The 13,490-nt window shown below is 40.9% G+C and overlaps 2 protein-coding genes across 3 annotated transcripts in view; one reads left to right on the top strand and one right to left on the bottom strand.

The window, feature by feature from the left end:
* The window catches only part of LOC310990612 (histone acetyltransferase KAT7-like), a 384,780-nt gene that overhangs the window by 111,712 nt on the left and 259,578 nt on the right, over positions 1 to 13,490 (bottom strand). The gene's annotated exons all lie outside the window — the stretch shown is intronic.
* nbr1b (NBR1 autophagy cargo receptor b) overlaps positions 1 to 13,490 on the top strand; it is a 49,570-nt gene that overhangs the window by 1,451 nt on the left and 34,629 nt on the right. The window contains exons 2-6 of the mRNA XM_083978042.1: positions 5,155 to 5,217; positions 6,449 to 6,467; positions 6,586 to 6,608; positions 11,155 to 11,343; positions 12,440 to 12,517. Coding sequence (XP_083834168.1) covers positions 5,155 to 5,217; positions 6,449 to 6,467; positions 6,586 to 6,608; positions 11,155 to 11,343; positions 12,440 to 12,517 — 372 coding nt within the window. The remainder of the gene's footprint in view (positions 1 to 5,154; positions 5,218 to 6,448; positions 6,468 to 6,585; positions 6,609 to 11,154; positions 11,344 to 12,439; positions 12,518 to 13,490) is intronic.

Genomic DNA, 13,490 nt, shown 5'->3' with positions numbered 1-13,490 from the left:
GGAGAGAGAACAGCATGCAGGGCTGTGTGTGCAGCCAAGGGATGCGTGTGAATGTGGTGACGTAGGGACGAGGACCAATAGATCCATGAAGAGGGCGGGGGCTGCTAACTCCATCGGCTGACAAGACGTTATGGTGCGTTCAAGGCAACCCGTAACTCGTGTTTTTCCGACCTGTGAAGTCGTACCAGTTCGATCTGGTACGAGTTCACGGGTCGGAAGTTACGAGTGGCCGTTATAGTGACTTTCACAGGCAACAGGTCGGAAAAACACGAGTGGGTTGCCTGGAACGCTACAAAGTCGTAAGTCGTGACTTGAAGCTGTAATTTACGGTTTCAAAAGCCTGCCTGGAACGCAGCATTAGCCAAAACGACCGGATCGCTTACTTCTGCTTTAAGAGTGACAAACCTGACTGGACTTTGTCATTTGAAGCTGCACTTAAAAAAGTTGCAGTTGAGCATTAAACAAGTCCTACTGAAGTTCATCACATTGAAGTGTCCCCTGAAACACTTCTGTTCTCCTGTGCAAATTTGCATGGAATGTGTTGTCAAATTGATGGTTTATTTTTGCAGTGTGTGTTTGTGTATTTGTTTTTATTAATTTATTTGGCTGATTTTAGTTTAGTTTATTGTTCTACATTGCAGTATGTTGAGCACCACATCCAGAAATTCTGCAGTATTAGACAATTGCAATTTAATAATGACAGTATGTTTAAAGGGGAAATGCTGTTTTTTTTTACAGTCTGGACCTTCTAGCATAAAACACCATTATTTACTCACCCAGATAACTTTGGTGTCATTACAAGTCGTTCCGATGAAATTAGCTCCAGCCGAGAGCCGCGTATATCCGTATAATGTGAGTCTACAGGGCAGCAGAATGCAGCCTCTAAATAACACATTATCTGCTGTGAAACTCGTTCATTTCACCAATATTTTGTTAGTGGATTATCTGGATGATGTCATCTCTGAGCGCTGCATGGCGCGGTTTGTTTACCTGAAAGTTGCTACTGCTAATACTATGGTTCGTTTCTGGATGACATCATCCAGGTCAGAGGTTAGTAGGTCAACCTACAGACCCCGGATGTTGATAACCGCTAACCCCGGACTCAGAGGGGAATAGCACTAGTGTATCATAACAAAATATTGGTGAAAAAACAAAATATTCGCTGCAGATAATGTGTTATTTAGAGGCTGCATTCCGCTGCCCTGTAGACTCACATTATATACGCGGCTCTCGGCTGGAGCTAATTTCATCGGAACGACTTGTAATGACACCAAAGTTATGTTATATTTTATGCCAGAAATAAGGTCCAGATTGTAAAAAACGGCAATTCCCCTTTAAATGTCTGTGAGGAGGGTTGACCTGGTTAGAGTATCATAAAACAACCTTTTTGGGTCGAACCAGGGTCCACAAGCCGATCTTAATCATGATCTGTATTCCATTTAAGCTGTAATTCATATTTTTACACCACTTTGATACTGCTGCTCTTCACTTCACAATGCTTACAAACTATATCACATATCACATGCCCTGTAGACTCACATACATTCTCTCGGCTGTATCTAATTTCATTGGAACGACTTGTAATGACACCAAAGTTATCTGGGTGAGTAAATGATCGTATTTTATGCTAGAAATAAGGTCCAGATTGTAAAAAAAAACGGCAATTCCCCTTTAAAGAGTTTAACAAAAACAGCTGATGAATACTCAGCTTCATGAGACATTTATGAGTCAGAAACCATGACTAACATATCTCAGCTCTATCCAGGTTCATTTGTGGCTAAGAGGCTAGAGTTTTTATGTGATGAATGAATAGTGGTTAATGACTGAGTGATTGTGGCCTGTAGTGAGAGTCCATTACCAGTCAGTGCTCCCTGGAGAAAGTTGTTTTGAAAGTAATTTCCAATGTGGTCTGTGCTACTAAGTCGCATATTTGGTTTAGCTTTCTGTTGTGTTTCCTCTTTTTGCAGCATTTTAAAGAAATGCTGTAGAGGTGTTGTTGCACCGCTAGCTCTCCACTTCCAAAAGTGAGACTGCCAATGGACACATGCATCAATGTGAAAGTTTTTTGTTTTTTTTTCATTTCAATTTAGATGAATTTTGGGAGACAAGCAAATCAATGAATCAACTGACATTATAGACTTAAAGTTCAATGTTAACCTTGACAGTTGTACAGATCCTGTAGAGTCTGATAAAATGTATCCCTGACCCCTTGTAGCTTCAGCAATGAAAGAGGAAACTTTTCAATATTAACCACAGTTAGTCTTCATTTACAAAATGAAACAGTTGCTGATTGGATATAACCTGTTGGTTTAGAGTGTATTACACATTTTTGACAGATTTGAAGCCTGGTAGGACAGATTACTGAACAGCCTCCTGCACGACCAGCCTACAGTATAAATTATGCAAAGACAGTTTTCTCGTCTGTATACAATACGTACGTCATGTCTGCCCGTCCTGGTGAGGGATCCCTCCTGTCTCTCACCCTGAGGTTTCTCCTGTTTTTTCTTGCCAGTTGTTCCTCAGTGGATGTGAGGGTCTAAGGGCAGAGGATGTTGTTATGATGCTGTGTAAAGACCTTTGAGACAAACTGTTTGTAAAAATGGGCTATACAAATAAAATGGCCTTACCTTACCTTGCCTTACACAGTTGTATCCACCAGGTGGCGCCACAGACCTCCCCATAGTGGCTGTGTGTCAGACCACAAGTTGAAGATGTTATAAACCCTCCTGTTGACCTCCTGGGTCAAGGAAGGAAGGACGAAAGGAAGGAAGGAAGGCAGGAAGGATAAAGGGATAGAGAGAAGGAAGGAATGCAGGAAGGACGAAGGGAATGAATGAAGGAAGGAAGGAAGGAAGGAATGCAGGAAGGACGAAGGAAAGGGAATGAAGGAAGGCAGGAAGGACCAAGGGAAAGAAGGACGGAAGGAAGGACAAAGGGAAAGATGAGAGGAAAGAAGGAAGGGAAAAATGAAGGAAAGATGGATGAAGGAAACAGATTGGGTCAATTGGGTCAAAAAAGAAGGAAGAAGGAAGGAAGGAAGGGAAGCATAAAGGATTGTGGAAAGGGAAGGAAAGAAAGATGGAGGGAGAGAACAGATGTGTTCAAGGAAGGAAGAAGGGAAAGAAGGAAGGGAAAAGGAAGGAAAGAAAGATGGAGGGAGGGAACAGATTCGTTCAAGGAAGGAAGAAGGGAAAAGGAAGGAAAGAAAGATGGAGGGAGGGAATGGACCAGGTGAATTGGATCAAAAGAGGAAGGAAGAAGAAGTAAGGACGAAGGGAAAAAGGATTTTGGAAAGAAGGAAGGGTGGAGGAAGGGAACAGATTGGGTCAATTTGACCCAGAAGGACAACAGGAGGGTTAACTGAAAGTAACAGCTTGTCAAGGGCAATTGCATGATTACACCTTTTTTCTCAGTTTGACTCATTTCCAATCAGTTGATTGTCTGGAGCTGACCATTGGTCCATCTCCCAGCTTTAGTAAAAGCATGTATGTTTGTGAGAAAAGGTTTGTTTGTCTCAGTTTGACAGTCTGTTGGGAGAGTACCAAAGGGTTAATTTTTGCTCCCTAACTTTGCACATCCTCCTTACAAACCTGGTTGGTGGTTGATCTGTATGTCTGCCCCATCCCATCTGTAGGATTATCTCTAGGTGTACTGGTGAATGAATGGTTGGTTCTTAGTTGTATTCTCATTGATACGTGTTAACTGATTGTTAATGGCCAGTTTGTTGCTGTATTGATGGTTTATTTGTTGCTCCAATTTGATTGAGTGATTTGTGGCCATGCTATTCTGATTGGATGGTTGATTTTCTGTTGCGTGCTAATTGGTTGATCCACAGCCATATTGTTTTTTTATTTTTTATTATTATTTTGCAGCCATATTATCACAGGTTGATTTGCAACCATATCTTGATTAGTTGATTCACAGCTTTATTCTCATTTGCCAATTTGAAGTTATAGGCTACTCTGTTTGGTGCATTTGTAGATGTTTTGTAATTGGTCGATTGATTTTTAGCTGCATTCTGATTGGTTGGTTGATTTCCACAGTCTTGTTGTTAGTCTTTCCATCCATGTAACTGCTTGGCTATGTGTTGTATCCCCATTTTCAGAACCTCTAGATGACTACATTCTGCAGGGTACTGCATTAGGAAAGGCCTAATAGTCTGCCAGGCTGAGCGTACTGAATCAGTCTGAACCCACCCACTGTTTGTTAATCAATGACACTGTAAACACCATGTGCCAGAGTGAAGGTAAAATATGGGCTAAAAGCCCTGGGATTTATGGTTAATCTCTTTCAGCCACGGTGGAGTTCATTTATTTAAGTGGCTCTGACGCTGAGATGTCAGACTTCACTCTAAGACGCTGTTTTGCAAAAACAGACAGATACAAGAGAGTTTGCTGAACAAGGTTAAGCATTATCTGTTTTTCATTTGTCATGAATTGCTGATACATACATACACGATAAGTGGGTTGTGTTGAAGGATGAACATGGGCCAAAGATAAACACACATACAGCAAAAAGGGAGATAAACTGTGCTCTTTTCCCTGCTGTACATGCCCACGTATCTCAGCTGAGAAATAGAAATAGAAAGTAAATTGAATTCTGACTACTTTTAGGCCATCACCCTTAAAGGGATAGTTCACCCAAAATTCAAATTTCACTCATTATCTACTCACCCTCATGTCGACTAAGGGCTGGGAGAAGTTTCAGAGTCCTCCGTGGCTTCTCTGAGTTACAGGGGGTCTCGGCGTAGCAGTGCATGTCCATATAACGGTTGCAAATGGATACCACTTTTCTTCGTAACAAAAAGACACACCAAAAAACATCCAAATACCTCCATGCTGCTCGTATGTAATGTCCGTCTTGTATTGAAGCCCCGAAATGCGAAATTGTTCCGAAAAAAATTAGTAAATAAGTCTATATTTCAAGCTTGTTTGTAGCGGAAGCTCCTCTTCCTGGTCTGTCCAAATCTCGCGCGATTTGCGCCGGCATCAGTAATCGCAGTAATCTGAAAACTTCTCCCAGCCCTTAGTCGACATGAGGGTGAGTAGATAATGAGTGCAATTTGAATTTTGGGTGAACTATCCCTTTAAAGGTTGGCTGCCACACTGTGTCCTCTGTCCTCACCAGATGATTCTTTGTGTGTGTTGTGTTCAGGTGAAGCGTTCCTATGGCCTGTGCAGCCTCCAGCTGACCTATCTTGATGAGGAGAACGAGGAGGTGAGAGACTTTGACGTCAAACAAGTTTTATTTGCTGATCAGCCACTTTTTATTATTTACCGTCGTGTTATTTTAAAGGGCCATTCCAGCAATTAAGTAATGGTCTTTAATTAAAGACTGAGACTGAGACTTTGGTTCCCTGATATAAGGTGAGCTGTTCTGTTCGATATTGCTGTTCCTGTAATGCAGCTCTTCAGCACCTCTATTTAAACCCATCTAATTCCACTTTCTCTTTCTCATGGTGATGAGTAACCCTGGTTAACAATACACAATGCGCCATGAGGGTCACACACAAAACTGAATTTATTATTATGTGATAGGAACAACTAGGCTATTAGCCTTTAATGCGGAAGCCAGTGAAAATAATTTAGTGTACAAAAAAAACATTGTTCCTAGCCTGGGCTCAAAATTTAGTTAAAGGTAGAGTCTGGAGTTTTATTCGCTGCACTTTGTAAACAAAAAATTCACTTCACTTTACTTCACTTCACTTTTACTTTTCTCACGACCACGTATGTGGTATGGAGCACAAACAAAGCTCGGGTCTGTTTCCATATCAACAAAGACAAAAATGCGAGGAAAACATGGATTTAGGAGGAAAAAAATATTTTGGATGGGGAAAAAAGCAGTTATATCCATATTGATGCTTTTTTCCCCCATCCAAAATCATTTGAAACAGTCCTGAGCTCGACAGTCGACTAGTAAGGTCTACCCAGGAAGCTAGAGTAAACAGAGGTACAGTGATAAAAACACACGTTAACACTGCTCTCTCACATTAACAGAGTTATTCACACTCAGTGTTGTGTGGTAAGGATGTTGATGTGGATGTTGTAAAGCATTTGTAGTGATGTTTTGAGCATCATATAGAGGCCAAAGTTGCGGTTAGAAGAAGAACTGCCCCCATTACTTTGCTGTTTAACTGCAGTGTAGCACAGCTAGCAGGAGGAGAGCTAGGTCCGGTCTGCACAGATTAGAAAATGACCGGAATTCTCCTTTAAACAACAATTAATTCAGACACAAAACACACATCTCTACATTAGCAGCTGTACACCACAAGCTCCCTCAGAGACACAGAAGATATAGCCTACAGCATGTTTTAATTTGATGAGTAGCCGTGTAAAATGACCTTCATACTGTGTGTATGTACTGAGTGGAGTGACTCAATTATTTAATTGACACAACAGTGAAAAGGTTGAGATGTTTACAACTAAACTCCTCTATTTCCTCTCCTCAGGTGTCCATCAACAGTCAAGGTCAGTACAAATCTGCAGCAGCTGCGATTTTGCGGCATGACATTTCAAATGATTTCAATATGACACATAAACATTTTGTCACATTAAAGATGAATCTTATATCTGTTTCTTATTTCAGTTGAGTATGAAGAGGCATTAAAGGTAAGCTGACAATTATTACTGTTCACATTTATGTATTTATGGAGGCTACACCTAGATTTAGCTCAGCATGTTGCTTGTTTAGAATAACTAGTAGGCTAATGTGATAACTGGTAGAGACTGGGTTTAATTCCAGTTTCAGACCACACAGAACAGAATAGTAACCTTAGTTGGATGTTATGCCCCCTCCAAAGGAGATATGACTACAACATAACATGAGTTTTATAAACTGATCCGATCTATAAACCAGTAACATCCAGAGAAAGCTTGGACCTAGAAGTGGCTCATTTTTATGTCCATTGGTTGCATTCAATGTAGAACCAGCAGATGGCGCTGTAAACTAGAGCTTGTTTGTGTGTCATCACACTGCAGTGCATTAGTGGCCAGTAGCCACACAACAATAAGGCTAAAACCAACTAGCTGTAGGCTAAAGCTAGGAGTATTTACAGCAGGAAGGCCTGCTGTTGCAAGCTCATGACAAGAACAGAAACCTACAAGGAAAAGCTGTACAGGTGCACAGTGACTGGTGGTGTGGCACAGCTCAGCTTGAGGCCATGTGAAAATGAAAAAGAGGTTAATTCCATGTAATACCATTACATATCATATAGCCTATCACTGAGACTGCACACTGTTCCAGGTGTAACACTGCGCAGTATGTGCTTTAGATTTCAAATAAAATGATTTGAAATAGATTTGGAATAACTATAAATTTGAGGAAAATAGTACAGACACATAAACATTGCTGTTCATTTCAATCTGTACTAAATTCATGATCAAACAAACAAAACCTACTGTAACTCCACCACATTGTACATTGTGACAATAGAGAGGCCACACCTCAGTTATTGTCTGTGCATATTCTCATTTGTCCAGGTCATAGTATCTCAAAGGAATTTTAAATCGAAAGCAACTGGACAGTTGTTTTCGATTTAAAATTCCTTTGAGACTCAATTATTGTCCTTCTCAACAATATTATGAAATTGTATGATAAATAATAAGTAATGCAGGGAGATGAGAGCTCCTCTTATCCATTTGATACTTAAGTTTTTGGATGTTATCTGCTAGCACACAGTGGTAGCATGGTCATTCTTTTCCTGTGAGAAGCTCCCACGGCCACCTGCAGGTAATGTTTAACCGCTGCAGTCAAGGCTCCACTTCATCACGGATCTATTACATCGTAGTTCCATGAGATATTGTTAAAGGGATAGTTCACCCAAAATTCAAATTTCACTCATTATCTACTCACCCTCATGTCAGCTAAGAGCTGTGAGAATTTTCAGAGTCCTCCGTGCCTTCTCTGAGTTACGGGGGGGTCCGCACAGCAGTATTTGTCCATATAATGGTTGTGAATGGATACCAACTTTCTTCGTCCAAAAAGACACACCAAAAAACATCCAAATACCTCCATACTGCTCGTCTGTAATGTCCGTCTTGTACCGAAGCCCCGACATGAGAAATTGTTCCGAAAAATTAAATAAGTCTATATTTTAAGCTTATTTGTAGCGGAAGCTCCCAGTGTCTCAGTTCACTGCTCTGCCTGTGTCCGGCGGAACAATTTCTCATGTCAGGGCTTCAATACAAGAGGGACATTACAGACGAGCAGTATGGAGGTATTTGGATGTTTTTTGGTGTGTCTTTTTGGACGAAGAAAGTTGGTGTCCATTCACAACCATTATATGGACAAATACTGCTGCGCGGACCCCCCCGTAACTCAGAGAAGGCACGGAGGACTCTGAAAATCCTCACAGCTCTTAGTCGACATGAGGGTGAGTAGACAATGAGTGAAATTTGAATTTTGGGTGAACTATCCCTTTAAGGATTTTTATTCAAACTCCACTTTGGTACAGGTTCCACCATTGCTTTATTTTCCAGACTGACGGCTCGAACACAAGCATCAACAAACTTTTCCCAGGGCAAGCTACACACATCCTTCAAAATAAAAGTACTACTCATAACAGAGACTTTATCATAACACAATGAGTAAAGGCGCTTTCTTTTACATTGCTTAACATACATCCATGGAATATGCTCCACAAAAAAATACAGTCTTATTTTCACTGTGTTCCAAGTAAATTCAGATTTATATTGAAAGGAAATTACCTGTTATTACAGAATACCTCCTCAGAGAGTATCACTCAGAACAGTCTGATATAGCAACTTTATTTTGAAGTCAGTCCTTACGTTACTTGCAGGTGGGAGCTTCTCACAGGATTTTGAAATCTCGAAGCTAAGTCAGAAAAAAAATACCCCGAAAAACAGGAGGAAAAAAATTACCACGAAAAACAGAAAATAATTAGTCAGAAAAACAGAAACAATTATTCAAAAAAACAAACCAAAAAATAATTACTCAGAAAAACAGAAATAATTACCTCGAAAAACCGACCAAAAAAATAAATTACTCAGAAAAACCAGACTTTTTTTTTTATTCAAGTGAATGCAATACACTTCCGTAACCCCTACCCACATAAGTCTAACATACAGAATAGAGATACAGTATTGAATAACAAGGATAAAAAAAACATGGTAAGAATAACAAAAATGGAAAAAGAAAGAATAAAAATAAATAAATAAATGAATTACTTAGAAACATGAGTAATTTGTTTTAAGATAAGAAAGGCGTATAATGACATCCTGAAACGCAAAAAAGGAGGGAGATCATTCCAATCCGATGAGCCAACTGCAGCTGGGAAGCAGCATTTTTCAGCATGTTGTGAATGAACCAATCAGCAGTCGATATTTCCTAAACAAGCACAGCCAAGAATCCAGGCAGAATGAACCACCTATAATGTTCACAGTCTCAGAAACTTACTACATGGTCACACACAGCGCAGAGGAAACACTATGTTTTGTACCATCGGATGATGAAAACCCTTCACTCTCCTCTGCACCAACCGTCCACCGCCGGCTGCATCTCCTTCCCTCTTCTGAACGCCTCACCCTGCTTGCTCATGAACCAGCCTGCCAACCAGTATTCCCATTAACCCCCTGGGGGTCTATGATCGGATCACATGACGACTTCAAAGCGCTGTAAAAACTAGGTCACCTGGAGCGCTGCTGTCAACTTCACCCGAAAGTGCAGATTTGAAGCTCTCTTCCAGTTTTTATATGCCTTTGATAGACCACGTAAAACCGGAGATGCCGTATGATAGTTTGATAGTACAATAAATATTTATCTGGGGGATGGGAAAAAGTGCTTGAATCCGCTGATACTAAATATGATGAATATAGCAGGGATGTCTGACGTGGATCGGAGGGTTATATTTTGATGATTTCTGGGGCCGAATTAATAAAGTACAGATTTTAAACAATATCATTTTTATTTTATTTTTTATCTTTTACATTTTTCACTCAAAACTTATGCACACCTCCAGAGGCAGACAGGTGCGCCGGAGAGGAGCAAAGCGGCCAACAAACAGAAAAACTAAAACAACAAACAGGCCTACACATAACCACATCCTCTGCCCTTAGACCCTCACATCCACTGAGGAAAAACTCCCAAGAAAAAGCAGGAGACAGAGGAGGGATCCCTCACCCAGGACAGCAGACGTGACATGGATGTTGTGTACATGAAAACAGTTTACAATATGGAATATGGAATTGTTCAGTCAACAGCAGCTGATGAAAGCAGCTTCTGCTGGGCAGACTAGGCCATATACAGGGAAAGCAGGGAGAGCAGGCCACCTTAACCCTATTTTGACTCATTTTTAATTTTGCCTTTATATACCATATAAAAAATCTTTAACATGCCTATGCTTGTTTATTTTTTGTTTAGTTTTTTTTTCAGCACAACTTTGTCGATTTGATCTGATCATTATTTTTTCACTTTAACCTACAGTGGCATGCACAGCGTTGTCCACCCCTGGTCCAAATTTCTGTTAATGTGAACAGTTCTGCAACTGGAAGATGATATGATCTCAAAAAGACATAAAGTTAAACACTCTTTTTTTCCCCATATAATCCATATTGTAAACTGTTTTCATGTACACAACTGTTACGGCCCCAAAGCAAAAGAAATAAAGGGGCCAGTAACATAAATTGTCCTTAATTTATGTTACTGGCCTCTGGCCAAACAAAGGTTTTTAAACCTTGAACAACAAAATCCAAGCTTCATTTAAACAAGGCAAAAATAGAATATAACAAACAAATCAGGAATCAAGTAACTCAATAGAGAGGGGAATGTACTGTAGGTGCCGGCTGAACAAAACAAAAGGGGAACGGGGGACAGAGACCGACCCAGCAATGGGCCGTAGGACCGCTGTCCACTGCCAACTAAAACTACCTAAATAACAGATCTTCCTAAAAGGAAAACCAAAACCGAAAAGAGGACCACCACCTTATATCACTATAAGACCACATGGGAACAAATAAACGAAAGGGAAAATAATAACGGTTGAAACGAAACCAGGAAACAAGGATCTTGGGAGTTTTTCCTCAGTGGATGTGAGGATCTAAGTGCAGAGGATGTGGTTATGATGCTGTGTAGGCCTTTGAGACAAACTGTTGTTGGTAAACATGGCCTATACAAATAATCTTGCCTTGTCTTTCCCAGAGTGCAGCAAGGCAGGGGAATCGACTACACATGAACGTGTATGAAACTCGAGGCCAGCCAGCAAGGGTCCCCAGCAACAAGGCCAGTGGAGCAGAGCCCAAGAGGGGCTTCAGACCCCCACAGCACTGCCCTGCACTGGCCCAGGTGGTCAGCCGCAAAGTCCAGGCTGCAGTACCAGAACAGGGAATGGTAAGAGGCCAGCAGATCACTGTTTCATGTATTCTTTGGTTCTGGTCTAAAAAATTGGTAGGGATACAATGCTGTCATTCAATACGTTCATGAGGGTATACTCTAAGATGTTAACATCTAAGTTAAAGGGATACGCCAACTTTTTTTTTCGTGTCTTGCCTCACTCCAGAGTCCATGACCAGCAGATAGACACCATCCTTTCGACTGTGCGTGCAGTAACAAGGGAGATAGAGCCGTATCGCCCGTAATTAGCTTAGCTCAAACACTGGAAGTGCATCGGTAGTGTTAGCCTGCCTCCACCTAAAGTCATTAGAGACTCTCTTCAGCAACTCTAAACGGAAACCGGTGGGCCGATCTTCGTCTCAGAGCTGACAAAACTCTCCGGTAAGGCATCTTGAGCGGTCAAATGCCGGTAACGGGACAAGATCGGTCAAAACTGAGGGTTCAAGCAAAGACGGTTTATTTTGGTTCAAGCTAGCTACATCGAGGGTAGGTTAGCTTCCTATTTCAAAGTAAAAGCACAAATTCTATCATCATGGTTTTCTGTATGTAAAGGGCAACGGGTGTTTTATTTTGTGAAAGTAACCAACCAACCAATCAACCGGAAGTGCGTTGGTCACAACGGCTAGCTTGAGTAGCGCCGAATTCGTCCTCCGAACAAAATTGTACAGCTGGTATTTAGACAAATTAACGACACACTGCTGATCTAAACGGCTACTTTCTCGCCTAAAAATTTTTGAAATGTCGATAAAGTGATATATTTACAGAGTTTAGAGCTAAAATGAAATCAGCTTCTGACTGCTGATTTCGGCTCGGGTAGAAGGCAGGCTAACACTACCTATACACTTCCAGCATTTGAGCTAAGCTAATTACGGGCGATACGGCTCTATCTCCCTTACTGCACGCACAGTCGAAAGGATGGTGTCTATCTGCTTGTCATGGACTCGGGAGTGAGGCAAGACACGAAAAGAAATGTTGCCGTATCCCTTTAACACTGCTGTTGTCTTGTACATGTAGTGTTGTGGATAATATAGTAGTTGCAGCAGCAGTATTTGCACTGTGTCCTGATTTAATTTCATCTTCCACTGTTGATCAGGTGATCATGAAAGAAGTGAAAGGTACCAAAGAAGAAGACAAGACCCCTCCTGCCTGGTTCACCTCTTACATGGAGAAGGTAAGAACAACCCCTGTCCTTCACTGAGGCCCGCTTGATCTCAACATCCAGCACAACTGTTTAATCACACAGCTCAATGTCAGAGGATTTTCAGCAAACACCTTTAAAAAAAATCAACCAGTTCACTTTGCCACATTTCAGCACAACACACAACACAGAGCAACGTTCAGCAGAGCAGTTTGCAACATTGTTTCTTCCTCTTCTTATTAATTCCTCTACCAGAGGAAACACTCAGCTATCAGAATCAACCAGTATCTCATCACCTTGGCTTTAAAGGTCCAGTGTGTAAAATGGCGGTAAAATCTAGCGTTGAGTTTCTAGTTCTTTAACCACAACAAACACTCAAAAAACAATCAAATATCTATGGTACATGACTGGAATCCTTACGAGACACCACTGAACTCATATAGTGTACAGTATAAACAGTATAAACGTTGTGTTTTTGCGTGTAATCACTCACCTCAGACAGCCGAACTCTGAAACATCCTGGAAAGACATTACTATCCCATCGCAGAGCGCCTGCTCTTTACAAAAATAAACGGTCAGAGATATTATGGACATTACCACTGCACTGCTCCACCGTTTATTTTTGGCTGTCTGAGGTGAGTGATTACATGCAAAAACACAACGTTTATACTGTTTATACTGTACACTATATGGGTTCACTGGTGTGTCATAAGGATTCCAGTCATGTACCATAGATATTTGATTGTTTTTTGAGTGTTTGTTGTGGTTGAAAGAATTGCCCCCATAGGTTAGCGCTGTCGCTATCCCTAGCGCCTGGTAGCCATGGTGTAACTCTGGTTTTCCTGCATCAATTTTAGTTGCGTTACAGTGGGTGACCATCAGGACAATGATTTAGAGGTCAAAAATCACCGGAATTCTCCTTTAATATTGTTTTAATTAAGAGTCACACACCAATATTTCATAGTGAGACACTTTATTGTAATTCTATGATCTATTTAGTATGTCT

Source organism: Trachurus trachurus, assembly GCF_905171665.1.
Source record: "Trachurus trachurus genome assembly, chromosome: 8".
NCBI classification, from domain to species: domain Eukaryota; kingdom Metazoa; phylum Chordata; class Actinopteri; order Carangiformes; family Carangidae; genus Trachurus; species Trachurus trachurus.
This window is presented reverse-complemented; position numbering and strand designations above follow the sequence as displayed.